At 41.3% G+C, this 19,950-nt stretch overlaps 1 protein-coding gene across 1 annotated transcript in view; it reads right to left on the reverse strand.

Moving 5' to 3' along the window:
• Positions 1 to 408: 408 nt before the first annotated feature.
• NDOR1 (NADPH dependent diflavin oxidoreductase 1) overlaps positions 409 to 19,950 on the reverse strand; it is a gene marked incomplete at its 5' end in the record, with an annotated part of 31,990 nt that continues 12,448 nt past the window's right edge. Inside the window, 8 exon segments of the mRNA XM_073600068.1 lie at positions 409 to 2,156; positions 6,838 to 6,932; positions 8,833 to 8,951; positions 9,040 to 9,183; positions 14,825 to 14,939; positions 16,920 to 17,027; positions 17,769 to 17,989; positions 18,438 to 18,559. Coding sequence (XP_073456169.1) covers positions 2,012 to 2,156; positions 6,838 to 6,932; positions 8,833 to 8,951; positions 9,040 to 9,183; positions 14,825 to 14,939; positions 16,920 to 17,027; positions 17,769 to 17,989; positions 18,438 to 18,559 — 1,069 coding nt within the window.

Here is a 19,950-nt window from a genome sequence, read left to right on the forward strand (position 1 = left end):
AATCTTCCATGACATTGTGAATAGTCAGTATCCCGGGTCTAAAAACACAGCTGAAACTTTCAGGCCTGCATTGTACCAATACACAGATACTAACCAGATCAGTGACTTACCCAAGAATCTAAACACAAAAACAGTATACAGTATAAGACTGCAAACAAAATGAATGCCTTGTAAAGGGATGTGGCTTCTGCAAAGACAGGAAGGATTTGCACAACCTGGTCTCTTGTGGTTAGATTGGGGAACACTGGTACATTTATTAGTCTTTCTGCAACTGCACATCCGCTGCCACCATTATGATGCACTCCCATTATTAATGTTGAATTTTGTATTTACGGTATTTTATAGAGAATGTAACAGGAGGAGCAGGAACACACAAATGTGGGCAGAAACCAAACCAGAATCTCAGCATTTTTATGCCATATTTTTAATTATATTTTATTCAAATTTACAAGTGTTTACTTTAGTGGTCACCTTTACATCACGGTGTGTTTAGCATCCCTGCCTAATGGCCGCTGAGATAAGATCAGGTAGTCTGTTGTTTTCTGCCAGGTCACACCTGACCCATGCAGTTGCACCAAAAGGAAGGAGCAGTGAAGCACAATCACCACCTAGCAACATCGAGGTGAGCAGACATATTTTATCTAATAGAAAAAAAATGGCTGCCCCTATGCATATGTACATTTTTGAAAAACATTTAACATCCATTGCTAAAGCTTTCCATAAACTGCGAATTTCAGCCGGTTCATGAGGAACTGATCAAAATGTACTCAGTGTGTGGCCCTGATGCCACCTTGGAACACCACATCCTTCGAATGAAAAATTGAAGTGGCTGGATAGAACATTTTTGGCGGCCTAGCGACTGCATCCAATAAAATGCAGCAAATGCTTGGGTATTCTGACAGTCACCAGCGGTGCAGAGCAGTGAATGAAGGAATCCGTTCCATCTATTTTTCTTTTGTTCAGCCCACAGGCATATAGTTAACTTCAAGTAATATACATTATCCATCTGATTAGCCCCCTGAGCTTTGTGAAAGATAACAATGGAACCTTAGTAAGAAGCAGGAGATTACGATAATAAAATATGGAATTCAATAACATAAGGATAACAATAAATCATTTTTTTTAATTTCATCATCATAAGATTTAAATCTGCAGTGCAGTAATTGACCTTGTTTTAAAGGAATATGTCAGTGCTAAAATGCAGTGCAGAAATGCAACTTCTGTTGCTGCCTTGACTTTAACGGAGCAAACCTGGGACCATTATCTCATTTTGCTTCATTTACCCAAAATAAGGGCAGGACCCCAACCAGTATGTCTATCCCAGATAAGTAGCAAGTATAAGTAGCAATCCTGTTCTCTGAAACAAGTAAAAAATGGCTAAAAGCGTGTGGACACCTGACCAGAACACCTATATCAGCATGTTGGATATCCTATTTCAAATCCAAATATTTGAGTTCAGCTGTTTCCAGTGAAGGGTACTTTGTACCACTTTGGAGGAAAGACCTTTTCTATTTCAGTACAAATTTGTCACTTCTGCACAAAGCCAGCGCCATAAAAACATGGTTTGACAAGTCTGGAGCGGGGCAACTTGAAATGGCCTGTACAGAGCCCTGACTAACATTGATTGTGAGCCAACACCTGTACCTGACCTTCCTGTTTTGGCTTAAATTCCCATAGACACACACTCTTGTGCAAAGCCTTTCCAGAAGATTGGCATGCTATAGTTACTAAGGGTAAGTATGGGGCTTCAAGTTGAGGTGAGCGGGATCTCACTGCTGGAGCCCAAGAGAGATAAAAGAAGCCAGCTGATGATTGAGCCTCTTAGTGTCTATCAATAAATTAACTATCACTCTAAGGCCACAATGTTGAACCTGCAGTGGATGACTCGAGGATAAGACAAAAAGTTTCCTTGATTGACTTCACTATGTCCATTCCCTGTCCAGTGTTTCCGGGTTGATACGAGGTAAAAGATCTCAGAGCTCTTGTGAGGATGCAGGAAGACGTTCGTGCTCTAGGACCAAGTCTCTGCCTGGTAGCGGCCACTTTTCTCCAACATGATCAGATACTGTTCAGCCTCCTCAGAGGACATGGTCCCTTCCTTCTGGAAGACCTCTTTTAGGGCATCAGTCACTTGTGTTGGCATTGATTTAGCATTTCTGCAGGATAGATAAATGATTATTATAAAAACACCTAAACATACTGCCTTTCTCCAATTGTGAACAAATCTATTTGAATAAGTCAAAATATACTATTATCTTCAATTATTTAAAGTTAAATTTAAGGCTAAAACTAAGCTGAAAACCTATAACTGCTCTAACCCTGCTTCTAACTCCTATCCTAAGCACCCTGTAGAGTGAAGATGCCTATACTTATTCTCAGAGCAATCCCACCCGGCCACATGATTACTCCCCCCCCAGCATCAGGGAAGAAAGCACCAACAACAGATGAAATACCTGGGCGATGATGTCCCCCATAGACTTACTATGGGGCATCCGTTGTTGGCAGGCCCTCCTCTCCCCTGATGCCGGCCGCTGGGAGCCAATCATGTGACTAGACCGGAGCGCCCTGAGAATAGATGAGTATAAGCATCTTCCTTTTACAAGGTAGTTAGTATAGGTGTTAGAAAGGGTGGGAGCAGTTTTATGCTTTGTTAGTTCTAGCCTGGAATTCACTTTAATTACAAATACGCTCACAGTGATTCAGTATCTTGCATACAATATAAATTTGGAAAAAATATATCTTGGACTTCGAACCGCTGCTTGTGCATAAACTGTATCTTATTAACAAATAATAAGGTTAGATAATTATTTGTGAGCCTAGGAGATTTGATGTACTGTTTATGCATCCGTCATATAGAGGTACTTTGGGCTTGTAGCACGTTCTAAGATGACGCTGATAGTCTGAACAGTACATTTATGAGGGATGGTCCAGCTAGTATAAGGTATTTTTTATAAGCAAAGCTTTTTTGTTTAGGGATAATTTTGTGACATGAATAAGATGTACAGTAATACCTCGGATTGCGAGTAACGCGGTTAACAAGCATTTCGCAATACGAGCTATTATTTTTTAAAAATTCTGACTCGGTTTGTGAGCGTTGTTTCGCAAAACGAGCAGGTTTCAAGCCTCTGCGGTGTGCAGTACCGCATATGGCCAGAGGTGCGGGGGCGCTAGAGACACTCGGAGCCGATCCGAACACTTTCCCGAGAGTTTCCAAGTGCATCCAAGCGGCTCCGATCGGTTTCTGAGTGCCCCTGGCGCCCCCCCACCTCTGGCCACATGTGGTACAGCATGCAATAGAAGTCACTGTGGAACTAATTATCTGAGTTTCCATTGACTTCTATGGGGCAACTTGCTTTGATATACGAGTGCTTTGGATTAAAAGCATTCTTCTGGAACGAATTATGCTTGTAATCCAAGGTACCACTGTATATGGTATATTTTTAACTTTGTTTATTATCTGTTAATAAGGTACCCTATATTTTTTCCTAGTAAAAAAACACACAAAACATAATACAATTCTATAAGACAGCAATCTGCTCAGAACCAACATTTCAGTTTTTTTTCAGTCTAATTTGTTACAGGTCTCAGGTGAAGGGGGACTCAGGGCTCAAAGTCCTGCCCATCTGCTGGATTCCCACTTATTTTACATTAGAGAGAATACAACAGGATGAGGACTTTAAGGGGGGAGGACTAGGAACACTGGAGCTGCTTAGATATTTAAAATCCAGTCATGGACAGACTTGTTTTGCCAAAAAAAAAGGAATATTTGTGTGACTTGTGCTGTAAATATGAGATTTTGTTTTCATTAAAAAAAAAAAAAAAAATCTTCAAATGTTTTTAAACATAAGCTTAAAGAGACCCTGTCACCAAGTAGGTAAAATAACGAAAGAATCAATTATTTTGTTTTTAGGTTTTCCCTTTACAAAAATGTTTTATTAACTTGTAATGTGCCTTTGAACGTACTAGAAAAATTGAAGTCTCCAGAAAGAGTACATTTTCCTAGCACAGCCCCTCCTTTCTTGCCTGTTATAGCCCTCCCCGCTTCTGAGAGTATCTAATTACTCTCTGTGCTGGCCCAGCTTCTTCAGCCCTCACCTCCATACATAATCCTTTATGTAGCTGCCGGGGAAGGAGCAAAAAGAAGAAATAAAGACCCGGACTCTGGTGGGGCTGATGACATCACACCCAAGATGGCAGCATCCAGCAGTAGCTTCAGAGGTTTTGGATGTCTACACAAGGGAGACTTTTAAGGCAAATAAAATGCATACAATGTTAGATGCACATTTATTCTTAAGGGAAGATTTTTTTGGACTTAATTTGGGGACAGGGTTTCTTTAACCACTTCAGCCCCAGGATAATTTACCCCCTTCCTGATCAGGCCATTTTTTGCGATACGGCACTGCGTTGCTTTAACTGACAATTGCACGGTCGGGAGACGCTATACCCAAACTAAATTTACGTCCTTTTTTTTCCCACAAGTAGAGCTTTCTTTTGGTGGTATTTGATCACCGCTGCGGTTTTTATTTTTTGCACTATAAACAAAAGAAAAGCGACAATTTTGAAAAAAAAAAAAACACAATATCTTTTACTTGCTATAATAAATATCCCACATTTAAAAAAAAAAAACAAACAATTTTTTTCCTCAGTTTAGGCCGATATATATTCTTCTACATATTTTTGGTAAAAAGAAAAAAAAAAAAAAAAAAAATCACAATAAGCGTATATTGATTGGTTTGTGCAAAAGTTATAGTGTCTACAAAATAGGGGATAGATTTATAGCATTTTTATTGTTATTATTTTTTCTTTACTAGTAATGGCGGTGATCAGCGATTTTTATCAGGACTGCGATATTGCGGCGGACAAATCAGGACACTTTTGACACATTTTTTGGGACCGGTGACATTTATACAGCTATCAGTGCTATAAAAATGCACTGATTACTGTATAGATGTCATTGGCAGGGAAGGGGTTAACACTAGGGGGCGATCAAGGTATTAACTATGTTCCCTAGGTGTGTTCTAACTGTGGGGGGATGGGACTGACTAGGAGAGGAGACTGATCAATGTTCATATTTAGTATGACCACACAATCTGTCTCCTCTCCCCTGAGAGAACCGGGATTTGTGTGTTTAAACACACAGATCCCGGTTCTTGCTGTCACAAGCGATCGCGGGTGCCAGGGGGGCAACGTGCCCGCCGGGGACAAGCATCGGCTCTGGGGACACGCTCCAGGCACGCGCCTCCTACAGCGTCTTAAAGAGCTGACATACAGCTATGACGGCTCACCCAAGGGAGCCAACCTACCGCAGTATAACTGCAGCGGCTGGTTGGGAACCAGTTAATATATGCTGCGGCAGGGTGGCCCGGCTGCGCAAAATCACGCACCTGCGATGGCCGCTGAACTCCGCTGATTGGCTCCCTCTGTGTCCAATCACAGTGGGTGCGCGCTCGCCCCCTAGCTCGCATGCACAAAATCACGTACAGGTGGGTGATTTTGCGCAGCCGGGCCACCCTGCCGCAGCATATATTAACTGGTTCGCAACCAGCCGCTGCAGTTATACTGCGGTAGGTTGGCTCCCTTGGGTGAGCCATCGTAGCTGTACGTCAGCTCTTTAAGACGCAGCCACGAGCGATCGCGGGTGCCAGGGGGGCAACGTGCCCGCCGGGGACAAGCAACGGCTCTGGGGACACACCTCCTACAGTGTCTTAAAGAGCTGACGTACAGCTACGACGGCTCACCCAAGGGAGCCAACCTACCGCAGTATAACTGCAGCGGCTGGTCGTGAACCAGTTAATATATGCTGTGGCAGGGTGGCCCGGCTGCGCGAAATCACGCTTCTGTACATGATTTTGTGCATGCGAGCTAGGGGGCGAGCACGCACCCACTGTGATTGGACACAGAGGGAGCCAATCAGCGGAGTTCAGCGGCCATCGCACCAATCATACGGAGGAAAGGCAGAACAGCGGTCTGCCTATGTAAACAAGGCAGACCACTGTTCTGTCAGGGAGTAAAAGAGAGATTTTGTGTTTCAGCTTAGCTTCAGCTTAGCTGAAACAAGGATCTCTTTTTCTCCAGTACATCCACTACCCCCCAGTTAGAAAGCACTCCCTAGGAGCACACTTAACTCTTTAATCGCCCCTGGTGTTAACCCCCTTCCCTGCCATTGTCATTTATACAGTGACAGTGCATTTTTTTTCACTGTATTGGTGTCACTGATCCCCACAAAGTGTCACTTAGTGTCAGATTTGTCCGCTGCAATGTCGCAGTCCCGCTAAAAATCGCTGAGCCCTGCCATTACTAGTAAAAACAATAATAAAAATAAAAAGTCCATAAATCTATCCCATAGTTTGGTTTGCGCAAAAGTTATAGTAGCTACAATCAATATACACTTATTGGGATTTTTTTTTACCAAAAATATGTAGCAGAATACAAATTGGCATAAGTTAATGAAGAAATGTGATTTTTTAATTTTTTCTTATTGGGAATGTTTTATAGCAGAATTTTTTATTTTTTTTTTCAAAATTGTTTTTTTTTTTTTTTTTTTGTTTATATCACAAAAAAAAAAAAAAAAAAAAAAAAAAAAAAATCCATAGAGGTGATTAAATACCTCAAAAAGAAAGCTCTATTTGTGGACAAAAAAGGACGTAAATTTTATTTGGTTACAGTGTGGCACGACCGCGCAATTGTCAGTTAAAGCAACGCAATGCCGTATCGCAAAAAATGGCCTGGTCATGAAGGGGGTAAAACCTTCCGGAACTGAAGTGGTTAAAGAAAATAAAGATGAACAAAAGCTGACATTTTTTCTTTTAACAATAACTGCAGATTTAAAATTCTCACCCAGCGAGGTAGAAGTAGGCTTGTTTTATATTGATCAGGTCCCAAACAAACGCTGCATTTTCCTTAATTCGATGCTGAACGTAGATCTTATCCTCCTGTGTGAATAAATTGGGAAACCAAGTAACAAAAATGCAGGACACTGGACAAATTTAAGAGATTAGCACATTTTACACACACACGACCCCCCCCCCGCCGTTGTGGTAATAAATAATGCTGACCAAAACAGAAGAAACTGTATTAAGCACTCACAGCTATCCTTTTCAATGTATCAGCGACACATTATCAAAAGAAGCCATAAAGTGCAGCCATTCTCCTGCACTCAAGCAGGAGGCAGAGCCTGCATAGTTAACATGCAAAAATGGCTGCCCTCCGGTACAAAAAGTACAGCCAATTACCCCTTAAAGTGCACCTGTGCCCAGACTGTGCAACAATAAATGATTTACATATTCATAGCACGCAGTAAAAGAACACTTGCTGCATGTACTGTGAAGTAATTCATTCTCAACGATCACAAAAGAGATGCTGAAATCAGGTTTCAGTTAATTTGTAATAGCTTACAGCTCCTGCTATGTATTTACATGAGAGGGTTGGAGGACAGCCAAGTCCCTTCTGCCAGAAAAATAAAGGGTGTTGTTTCTTTTGTGAATTTTGAAGATGAATGATTCCAAAATGCTTAGGCCCTGTTCACATTAGGCGATTTGGAATCATGGCAGGAGCTAAATACCTCCTTTGCCCAGCACTGCTGTGTGGTCACATATCCTCCCTCTGCCCTCCTTCTCGATCTACAGAGTACAGTGAGGGGATGAGATTCGCCTCTGACATATGCAAGCTAGCAGAGGGAGGACATGCGACCACACAGCAGAGCTGGGAAAATAAGGTATTTAGCTTTATAATTAAAAAAAAAAAACACGCACTGTACTTAATATGTTCCTCAAACAGAGAGGATAAAAGTTTATAATAGATGTTAATTTACACTTTACCCAAGAGGAGAAGCAGCTGCAGCAGAATACCCATTCAAGGCAGGAGGGGAGGGGAGGGGTGGGGAAGAGATCAGCTTCACAGTTCTCACAGACTACAGAAATGACAGGGACAGAAGGAAGGGGAGAGGGGAAAATGCAGAGACGCTGAGGAGATAACTGGATAATGAAGGGACATAATCTGACCACTCTATCAGGGATCAGCAGCCATGATAACCGTGGTCAGTACACACAGTGGAACACAGGAACGAGCAGGATCAACCAAGTATTGTAGAACATAGAAAGGGACAATTGACATGGCAAAAGCACAGGACTATATCTCGTGCCTCAAAGGGACAGGAGCATGTTTTTTTTTAAGTGTTACAACCACTTTCAGCTGCGCTTGTCAGATGACAGAATCACGCAGCAAAACAAATCGCGATCAGCTTGTCACCCAAAAAGAAGCAGGAGTTTCTTTTGGGTGACAAAGGCGCATAGGATAGCCCGTTGAAGTGAATGGCCTGCCCTATGCACATTACACATAAACAAGTGTAAATGGTGCTTTTAAAATCGCAAGCAGGAATGCTTGTTCTCGCAGCCCCATAGTTGAACGGGACAAAGCTATATAGCTACCCAGGTGAATGAGGGCTTGTTTTAAGGATGTGTAGACACTAAAGTCCAAAGCCTGGGCATAGACACACCAGGAAAGGAAGAGTAGAGAAATCTCCACAATAGGACAGCAGGAGAGGGGGCATTAAGCAGTTCCATACCAGTGAAAAAGAACTTGTGTCAGAGACATATAATCACAACAGACCACATAGGAAAAGAAAAAAAAAACTGTTTATCTAAAGCAAAACTTCCAGCTGACAATGAGAATTTTTGCAGACAAATGGAGATGTCTGGTAGAAATAGAAGATGACTGAGTGAAATAACTGTAATGCTGTAATATTAGTAGTCTTGTTATTTACTATAAAAAAAATTACATTTATTACAGAGAAATTTACACTTCATTAATCCCGTTCACTGGGACTACACTGACCTGGTCACGACTGAATGCTGTGAATAGTGTCAGGATCCCTCTCTTCTCCAGCTCTGCCCACTCTTCATGAAAATAGAAATCCGTGTTCTTCCCTCTGCAGCCAAAGAACAGACAGATGCCTGCAAGAGACCCAAATGATACACTTATTTTTTTCCCAGCAGGAGGGAGTTGCTGGTGTACCTCTCGTCAGAAGGAACAGTCACAGACCTGTCTTATTAAGAGCTGCACTTTCTTCAATGGCGGCGTGGAAGGGGGCTACTCCGGTTCCAGGTCCCACCATTATCAACGGGGTGTCTGGGTCGCTGGGGAACTTCAAACTACCTTTTTTAACCCAAAGGGGGATCTTTACTCCTGAGCAAGAGAAACAGAACTATATGCATAAGACAACTTAAAAATACTTATTGCTGATTCAGTCCTAAAACAAATAAAATAGAGTACTTTGTAGTGAGGAGAAAAGAATTTACAGAAGACCCTTAAAATGTAAGTCCAGGATAACTCTAAAATCTAACACTAACCTACCTTAGCCCTGTAAAGAAGAAATCAGTATAAATACCTTACTTTTAAGCCAATCTGGTCCGGTCTCCAGCAGCAGAAGCTCCGCAGAAGACACAGCCCACAACGACCATGAAATGAATGGGGAGTGACGTCACCCACAGAGTTACTATGGGGCTTCCGTTGTTAGCAGCGTCCTCTGCACCCGCCTTCACAGAGAAGCCGCAGCTGACAGCTCAGCATGGGATCGGGTCGGATCGGCATCAGAAAAGGTATGTATACCGATTTCTTGTTTACAGGGCTAGATAGGTTAAAAACATCCAGAGAATGAGCTATAAGCTAGAGTATTTGAGACTGCTGCGTGTATCTAGGTGCCTATATTGCCACTTTATACACTTTTTGTGAAAAATAAGTTAAGTGCTTTTTCTGGACCCAAAATTTTATTTTAGTGTTAGATTCTGGATGTCTGAAGATGCAGGGATTTTAGTGTTAGGGTGGACTTCTACTTTAAGCTGGCCATACATTATATAAATTGTATTATTCAATTTCCTTTAGATTTACCATCAACTATGTAGTGCAAGGGCCTGCCTGACTGCACACAAATTGAAAGCGTTTAGGTTTGACCTCATATTATATAGTTTTGTTAAATATAAAAAATAAAATTGTATAAAGCATGGCCAGCCTTACTCTGAAGGAACTTAAGGTCTATTGTCCCTATCGCAGTGAAGTTGGGATTAAGGATAATTTGGATGAAAACAGATTAATTTACCAGCATATTTTATGCAAGGAAACTCATGCTAACAATGGGTAGCATATAAAATTCTATGCATACTATCCCTACTACGAATTAAATCATTGAACCCAGTGCCGCAAGGGTACAGAACTAATTGTTAAGCCTAATTATTGTAAAGCATAAAAGGTCTGATCCATAAAAGTTGATCTCCCCCATGGCCTCTATCCTTGCACTAGACACTGCCAAGTTCTCTATACCTTTAAATGAAGTAGACATATTATTGTGTTCAGTCATTGTTGTAATTCCACAAAACTTAGCGGATCTCAGGAGGGGCAGAAAAAAATATATAATATGGTTTATCATTGTTTATTTTGCTTAACAGCTGAAAATTCCTAACATTTTATAACATGCTTTTTTTTTTTCACAAGACATCCAGTCATTTTCGAAAAAAAATACTGGGGGAGATTTACTAAAACTGGAGAGCGCTACATTTGGTGCAGCTCTGCATGGTAGCCAGATTCTAACATCAGCTTGTTCAATTAAGCTTTGACAAAAAAACTGGAAGCTGATTGGTTTCTATGCAGAGCTGCACCAGATGTTGTACTCTCCAATTTTAGTAAATGAACCCCTATGTGTGGAAGGGTCACATCTTATGTATCTTCATTGGGTGGCTTTCTTCTCCCTTCTTTAGGGGCCACATGTCACCAGTAGACCAGAATTGAGGGAAAATCTCCCCAGTGGAGACACAAAGAACAATAAAAACCTAAAATTATGCAAACTAAAAAATAATGTTTTGGCTGGAGTTACATTTAAGGGGTCAGCTCATGCAGAGATTTTGTTTTAATGTTTAGAAGATGATGGAGACTTAAAGCGGAGATCCACTGAAAAAAAATATTAAAAGCCAGCAGCTACAAATAATGCAGCTACTGACTTTTAATATATGGACACTTACCTGTCCAGGGAGCCTGCGATGTCGGCAGCCGAAGCCGATCCGTCCTTCCGCTCTTGGCTGCTGCCGCCGCCACCATCCTCGGTAAGAGGTTAAGGAAATTAAGCTGTGTGGCTTCACTTCCTGGTTCCCTACTGCTCATGCGCGAGTCGCACTGCGCGTCCTCTCAGGTCCCTGCTGTGTTCTGGGACCTGGGGGGAGGCGCCGGAAGTGGCATAGGTCACCGCAAGCGCAGCGGTGATCTATGCCAGGAAGTGGGAGCAAATACCTGTATTAGACAGGTATCTTCTCCCTCCTCCCCCCTGAAAGGTGCCAAATGTGACACCGGAGTGGGGGAGGAATCCAAAAAGTGGAAGTTCCATTTTTGGGTGGAACTCCACTTTAACCTGATAGTTTGTTCTATTTCTTATAGATTCTATTAGTGAGATCTCTGGTCTGAGTTCCTGGGTCTGCAACATGCTACGGCCAATATAGGGGGCTTCCACCATCCCTGAATAATTTCTATTTATTAAAAATTTTGGAGAATGTAAAAGGAGGAGCTGAAGCACTCCAAGGTTGACAAGGACATCCAAACTTCCCAGCTGGACAGAAACAAACAGAGTCACAAATCATAACAGTCAGAGACAGAACACCATGCAGTCACCATTATTTGGTGGATCAATCCACCCCAGCTGCAGACTGATGTGCTAAGTGATATCACCTGTTATAATACTGAGAAGGACATCTGCTTTTAAAGGGGATCAACCCACTGAAGCTGCGGCTCCATTTGTCAAGTCACAGTGAAGAAATAGACACAAACAGAGCTGACAGGTTTCTGGCAACTAACTAATTATTTGATCCCCTATAGATTTTGTAAAATGTTCCCACTAACAAAGAAATGAAGGGTCTATAATTGTTATCATAGGTGTATTTTAAATGATAGAGACAGAATATCAACCAAAATCCGGGAAAAACACATAAAACAAATGCTAGAAATTAAGTTGCAGCTCAGTGAGTAAAATAAGTATTTCATCCCCAAGCAAAATGTTTCCACCTCCGTGCTTGACTGTAGGGATAGTGTTCTTAGGGTCATAGTCAGCATTTTTCTTCCTCCAAACAAGGCGAGTTGCGTTAAAGCGTTTGTTAACCTAAAGAAAAAAAAATATTCATCCTCCTCCTTTAACCCTCCTGGAGGTATTCCCGAGTGTGTCTCGGGGTTAAATTTCAGTACCATTAGTGGTAACCCTGACTGCATTGAAAAATCCTGGTACAGCGTACTTAACTTGTCGCCAGAATCCTGCGTCCCCCTGCCGTTTTCCCTTCGCCGGATCCTCCGCCCGATGCTCTGTGTTCCAGGCTTTATTCCCTGCGAGCATCAGGATGCATGGGGGCGGAGCCCGGCGGCAAATTCAAAAAGTTAAAAAAAAAAAAATAACACACACAGTACACTGTAATTTATAAGATTGACTGTATCAAATCATTTCACCTCCCTTTTGTCCCTAGTGCTTTGTCCAGTGCCCTGCATGGACCTTTATATTATATACTGTTCTTTCTGCCTGGAAACTTTAGAATGTCCATGGCATCCAAAAAGTGTCCCTTTACGTCAAAAGTGATTTTAGACCAGCTAGAAAACAGTGATAGTAAATTAGAACACTTGCAGAATTGAGCGATAGTGATTCGTGGGGAAATAAATTTTATTATTATTATATTATTATTTTTTATAATTATTTATATTTATTTATTATATTATAATTGATGATTTTGTGTTTCAAATTTTATCATACCCGGGATGTCTACTAGACTCTTTGGACAGATTTAAGTGAGTTATTCCCAAGAATTACAGGCCTACAATATAAAAAAAGCCAAATTTCTTTGCAAAACAATGTACCGCTTTGAGATGAAAAAATCTGACATAATCATACCGCCAGGGAGGTTAAAGCATGTTACACAGCACAGTGCGTGCACTGTGTAATTCTGCCCCCTGTAACACCTGAAATACCTGTCTGATCCTGCCTGGTTCTGCCCTCCCCCTGTATACTGACCACGGTTTATCATGGTTGCTGAGCCCTGACACCGTGGTCAATTTTACATGCCTGCGTCATTCGCAGCTCTTCTGTCGTCCTCTGTGCTCTCTTCCATCCTCTCCCCCCTCCCTCCTTGCATTAAGGTCATTGAGTGGCCTAGTCAGTCTCCAGACCTTAATCCTATAGAAAATTTATGAAGGGAGCTGAAACTTGGGAGTTGCCAAGCGAAAGCCAAGAAACCTTAAAGGGGTTGTAAACCCTTGATATTGTTTACCTTAATGCATTTTATGTATTAAGGTGAAAAACCTTCTGTAGTGCAGCAGCCTCCTAGAGACCCCCTTTTAACTTACATTAACCCGATCTCTCCAGTTGCTGTCTCGGGTTCTCATTGGATAGATTGAAAGCAGCGGGAGCCAATCAATCAAATCCAGTGACATGGGAGCGGGGCCGAGTCCTGCTGTCTGTGTCAATGGACACAGCAGCAGGACTCGGGAGCATGCCGGCACAAGTGCCCCCATGAAAAGCGGCCCTCCGTGGGGGCACTCGAGAAGAGGAGAAGCGAGGAGTGCCGCTGGGGGCCGCCAGAAGTGGAGGATCGGAGCCACTCTGTGCAAAACCCTTACACAGAAGAGGTAAGTAGGACATGTTTGTTATTTAAAAAAAAAACACCTTTACAACCCCTTTAAGGATGTAGAGAAGATCTGTAAAGAAGAGTGGCCCAAAATCCCTCCTCAGATGTGTGCAAACTAGGGTTGCACCAATACCGAGTATTTGCACAAGTATCAGTACTCGTGCAAATGCACCGATACCTGAAACAGATACTTTTAAGGCTCGATTCTTTGAACTGTCAGTGGGTCTCCCCAGTGTTAAAGAAGTCCAGTAATTGGAGCTGTCAAAAAAAAAAAAAAAAACAGCAGCCGGCAATGTCTATGAACAACATTGCTCAGCCCTGAAACACTAAAGTAAAAAGAAACATTGGGTTTTTTTTTACTAAAGGCAAATCCACTTTGCACTACAAGTGCAAAGTGCACTTGAAAATGCACTGAAAGTGCACTTGGAAGTGCGGTCGCTGTAAATCTGAGGGGTAGATCTGAAATGAGGGGAAGCTCTGCTGATTTTATTATCCAATCATATGCAAGCTAAAATGCTGTTTTTTATTTTCCTTGCATGTCCCCCTCAGATCTACAGCGACTGCACTTCCAAGTGCACTTTCAGTGCAATTTCAAGTGTACTTTGCACTTGTAGTGCAAAGTGGATTTGCCTTTAGTAAATAACCCCCATTGTTTATTTTTGTATATTTCTGTTTCTTCATCTGCAGATCAAAGGGATGAACAAATGTTCCTCTGTTTAACCCCTTAATAACCCTTAATTTATTCTAATCAGTTTAATTAACTCCCTATTCTCCTCCATTTAATTATTATTTTCCTGCTTTTTTTCCTTTTGTTCATGTCTATTTTATAAACGATAAACAATAAAAAAAAAATTTGTTTGCTTTGTTAGTGAATATTTTTACACATATATATTAACATATATTTACACATTTCACATTGAAAAAGCATGACATTAAAAAAAATCAATTTGTAAATAACTTTTCAATGCTTTGTACCATTGCGGATAGCTGAAGTTAAAACAAAACAATTGCGGTAAGTATTGGTAATTGGTATCGGCGAGTACTTAAAAAAAAAAAAGTATCGGTACTCAAACTCGTCTTACCTCTGTGCTTTCCAACAAGAGTTTCTCCACCAAGTACTAAGTCATGATTTGAACTCTACATTACAGAAAAGTAAATTCTTCCCATTCAGGTAGTGAACTTACCATCGCTGGGACTGATAGAAGCCAACCATGTTGAGCACAGGCCTCGACGAGGTTCATGTAATTTAGTTCTATACTGGACTACAGCCATCAGGATCTGCAATCTGTCTGGATGGGCCTTTACAAAGCAGAACAATACGACATATCACTAGCATGTAAAATTGCTGAAAAGCATGAGAACACAAAGAGAACATACTACACAACATGCCTATCACATGTTTAGATACCATACAGCATTGTAATCATGATCAATAGAAGAGGTTTCCAATAAAGATCCACATTATGTTTTCACTTTTATTTTGTTACCTCAGTACTAACCAGTCTGACAAAAAAATGCCAATAATTTACACCACTTGCCTGGTTCACTCTAGTGCGATTTCAGTTAGGCACAGAATTGTATGACAAAAACACATTGATTTCAATGGTGCCTGTTCACATCAATGAAACTCAACTGCAATGTGACTTTGGGGAAGGTACAGGTGCTACTTTGGTGGCATGCAGTGCAATTTTGTGCACCATAGACTTCAATGGAAGCGCACCAAAAAACAAATGTAAAGCGCATGTACATGCATTTTTGGCAACGTTTTGTATAGGCTCTTTCTACTACAAAAAAATACATCTGCATGAAAAACACAAAAAAGCGCACTACAAAATCGCACTGAAAATCGGATGAAGTCATACCTGCACTAGTGTGAAGCTAGCCTAAACCTGCTGTAGCACACTGTTTGCAAAGGAGGTAAGCAGGACATGGAATTTTCCCCGAGGCAGAGTGATAACATTTTTTATACATTACACCAGCTTCTCTTCTGTTCTTTTGCCAACCTGTTTTTTTCCACTGCAATACGAAATTGCAACTTCCTGTTACTTATAAGGTGGCGATGTACAGTATACAATTGTTTCATATACAAATAGCCACTAGAGGGAGAACTGGAAATCTTTGTATAAAATACATTGATGATTTTATGGAATCAAAAGACAAGAAGAAAGTGTCAAATCACATGATAAATTATTATTATACAAATTATAAAACTCACAATGTGTACAGAAATAAAAATACACCACAATTGTCTTTACAGCAAACCTATGCTTTGCCGATTTAGGAAAAATTTAACAGATTTGCTTTAACAGCGACCATTCCCAGCACCATACACATACCCTTTCTTGCTTCCCTGTTGCTCTACTCCAGCTATTGGGAGCAAAAGAGATAACCAGTATTTCTGAGTATAGAGGAACATGTGACAAGGCTGGGCCAGTGAGAACTTTAACATGGGAGTTCATAGCCATGTGTGAGCAATAACGATGAGCTCCGTCGTGTTAGCACACTCCACGTGCAGAGCCCGCCAGGAAGTCGGCACAGCTCTGCGCTAATCACAGGCAGTGAGACATTTTCCTGATGCGCGGCTGCAGAGATTGGGAAATGTCTCACTGCCTGTGATTAGTGCAACGTCGTGCCGACTTCCTGGCGGGCTCATCCTTAGTGAGAAACAATTCCAGTAACTACAGTTTACACTGGGCTTTCCTTTTTCTCTTGGCAGGCAAAATTTTAAGGTAGCTAAAGGAAGAGGAGTATATGCGCCTGTAGAGCACAGCATTAACCCTATCATTGCCACTGGAGTAAGGCTCATGTTAGCTGGATTCCCTTCTGCTATAGGCTCATGGTCACTGCATAAAACAAAAACTTATAGCAGATGGGTCCACTCAAATCTGTCGATTAATGAAAAGCTGTGTTCAGTGGCTGAAAATCAGCTGATCACAGCCATCCACTAAAAATCTGAGCAATGGCCACCTCAAAATGGAAACAGGGGATTGGTTACTATGTCTGTCATATTTTCAGATCCTTTACTTTCCTGACCGGACACCAAAGTACTGAGCACTCCGGTGTTTATTCATAACGAAGAGATGTAGTGAATGGCATGTATACTATCTCTTCAGTTCTTCAATGAACACCAGAGTGCTCTGCACTGAGTCAGTGTTAGTGAGTGCGTCGTTGCAGAGGAGAAGGATATTAAAGCTTGTGTCCTCAATCTTTCTCCCTCTCAAAAGATCCCAACTTATCCACCATCATCAATGCTCACCAGGTGATGCGTGGGGCTCTCACCTGCAAGGAGGAGGCTATGGAGAAAGCTCTGGGACGGATGCGAGGAATGAGGTCCAGGAGGTAGTCAACTGGGATGTTACAGGTGGTGTGTGGGAAATCCACCAGGACCTGGTAGATCACAGAAGGATTAAGATCAGAATTAAGATCAGACCTGCTATATACAGTAGAGTGACACTCATTTATTTCAATAATTATGTTATTGGGTTGAATAAATCAGTAAATATTTAAAAAATCAGGGCAAACAAAAAAATTGACAGCTGCTAGCATTTGATGTACACACATTTTCCCCACTGCACAGCCAGCATACATAAGCAATACATCTTCCTGGTTCAGCAATCCAGCTTCCTGTGTCACCTTGTGGATGGGCAGGGAACTGGAGTTCAAGTTTAAGGCCAGGTTCACAAATTTTTTCGCCGCATCCAATTAGCATGAGTGTGATCGGCTCTCAATGGAGGCGGTTCACACATGTCCCAGGCGGCCACGGTGCAAATTCCAAACGGGTCCTATGTGTTTTTAGGTCCGGTTCAGGTGCGAATTCAGGCAAAAGTTCAGACCTGAATAGCACCTGAACCGGTGAACAGAAACGTACCGGACCCCATGCTTGATACTGCGGCCGCACATGTGAATCCAGCCTAAAGGATTACTTCACAGCTGTCTGAGACAAGCCAGTTTAGAGATATTAATGACCAATCTATCAAAAACAGCACCCCCAACTATGATGCCTGCAGAATTTGAACTTCTCAAATAGGCCAGCTAACTGATCCCCACTACAGCACATATCCCAGTGGGAAAGAATTTGAGGAGCTTAGCAAAAAAAAAACAATGTTGCTGTTCCCATGCTAAGCGTACTTCCAAGGTGGTGCGCCGGAGTCGGTTGCAATAGGTATACAATTCATCTTGCCCAGCAGCAGAGCTGAATTCCTGCAGCTTTTCTCTCTCTTGTTCATCGAGTGAGAAGTAGGAAAGCAGCTGAAAGAAGGAGCGGCGAGGTACACAGCGGATATCCAGATACCGTTCCACCAGATGGCGCACTGTACACGGCTGAGGCAACTGTGGGGGAAGTGGGGTGTCTGCAAGACATCGGAAGAACAGACTGCAATAAATACACTAGCCAATTCTTACTTTAAATTACAAAACAGAAGACCTCTACCCATGCCACATCCAAAAATTAGTGAAGAGGAAAAAAGGGTTGCAAGTATATAAGTATATAGCTTGCTGGTATTGGACTTTAATGGCATGACATGAGACACAGACTAAGTAAAAATTATATAATATTTTATTAGTAACAGTTAAAATCCAAAACAGGATATAAGGAAACACAAAAATATAAAAACTTCAGAGAATGAAACTATGATGTGATACAATAAACCTTCTACCAAAAGGAAATACCAAAAGGAAAACCATGAATAAGGGACTTTAAAAGGTGCCATAAATGACCCCAGCAAATGGACACACTACCTTTTTATTAAAAGTACAAATACTTTATTTTAATTTTGTAATCCCAGAGTCAATGCTCACCTAAATCGTGGGGCTCCAGAAGAAACACATTTTTTGGATCAAGCTGAAGAAGTGTACAAAATTTCTCCACATCCTGTGGAGAATTCTGCGGCTGGATCATCACCACATCCCCAGGAGAATATCTGCACAGAGTGAGATCATTATGTACCAACTAGACACATTTTATTTGTAGCTGAATGTGTGTCAAGTGCTCTTGTATAGCATGTTACGTTCAAACAAGGAATTTAATGTCCCCCATGATACTAAACCCATGCTGTCAACTAGCACAATGCAGCAGAGGTGGAGGTGTTAACCACATGCAGTCCAGGCCAATTCTGATATTACTCACGGACAAGTAAAAAAACATAATTTGTATTGCTAAAAAATTACTTACAATCGCCAAACATATATATTTTTTTTTTAAAGAGGCCTTAGAGAATAAAATGGTGGGTGTTGCATATTTTTAGGTCACACGATATTTGCACAGCAGTTTATTTAAACTTTTTAGAAAAAATACACTTTAACCACTTAAGGACCAGCCTCGTTTTGGATTTTAGGTGTTTACATGTTTAAAACAGGTTTTTCTGCTAGAAAATTACTTAGAACCCCCAAACATTATATATGGTTTTTCTTCTAACACCCTAGAGAATACAATGGCGGTCATTGCAATACTTTTTTTTGCACCGTATTTGCGCAGCGGTCTTATAATCGCACTTTTTTTGGAAAAAATTCACTTTTTTGAATAAAAAAATAAAACAACAGTAAAGTTATCCCAATTTTTTTTAATATTGTGAAATATAATGTTACGCCAAGTAAATTGATACCCAACATGTCATGCTTGAAAATTGCGCCCGCTCGTGGAATGGCGTCAAACTTTTACCCTCAAAAATCTCCATAGGCGACGTTTAAAAAATTCTACAGGTTGCATATTTTGCGCTACAGAGGAGGTCTAGGGCTAGAATTATTGCTCTCGCTCTACCGATCGCGGCGATACCTCACATGTGTGGTTTGACCACCGTTTTCATATGCGGGCGCTACTCGCGTATGCGTTCGCTTCTGCGCGCGAGCTCGTCGGGACAGGGGGGTTTTAAAAATTTTTTTTTTTTATTTTTATTATTTATTTTAAAATATTTTATTTATTTTTACACTGTTAAAAAAAAAAAAAAAAAATGTGTCACTTTTATTCCTATTACAAGGAATGTAAACATCCCTTGTAATAGAAAAAAAGCATGACAGGACCTCTTAAATATGAGATCTGGGGTCAAAAAGACCTCAGATCTCATATTTACACTAAAATGCAATAAAAAAAAAAAAAAAAAAAAAAAAAAGTCATTTAGAAAAATGACATTTGAAAAAATATGCCTTTAAGAGGCGTGGACGGAAGTGACGTTTTGACGTCGCTTCCGCCCAGCAGTGTCATGGAGACGAGTGAGCGCCATCTTGGCCTCACTCATCTCCTGACACACAACGGCAGAGGACGCGATCGCCTCCGTCGCTACCGACGGCTCCGGTAAGCGGCGGAGGGCACCGGATC

Source organism: Aquarana catesbeiana, linkage group LG09, assembly GCF_042186555.1.
Source record: "Aquarana catesbeiana isolate 2022-GZ linkage group LG09, ASM4218655v1, whole genome shotgun sequence".
Taxonomy (NCBI): domain Eukaryota; kingdom Metazoa; phylum Chordata; class Amphibia; order Anura; family Ranidae; genus Aquarana; species Aquarana catesbeiana.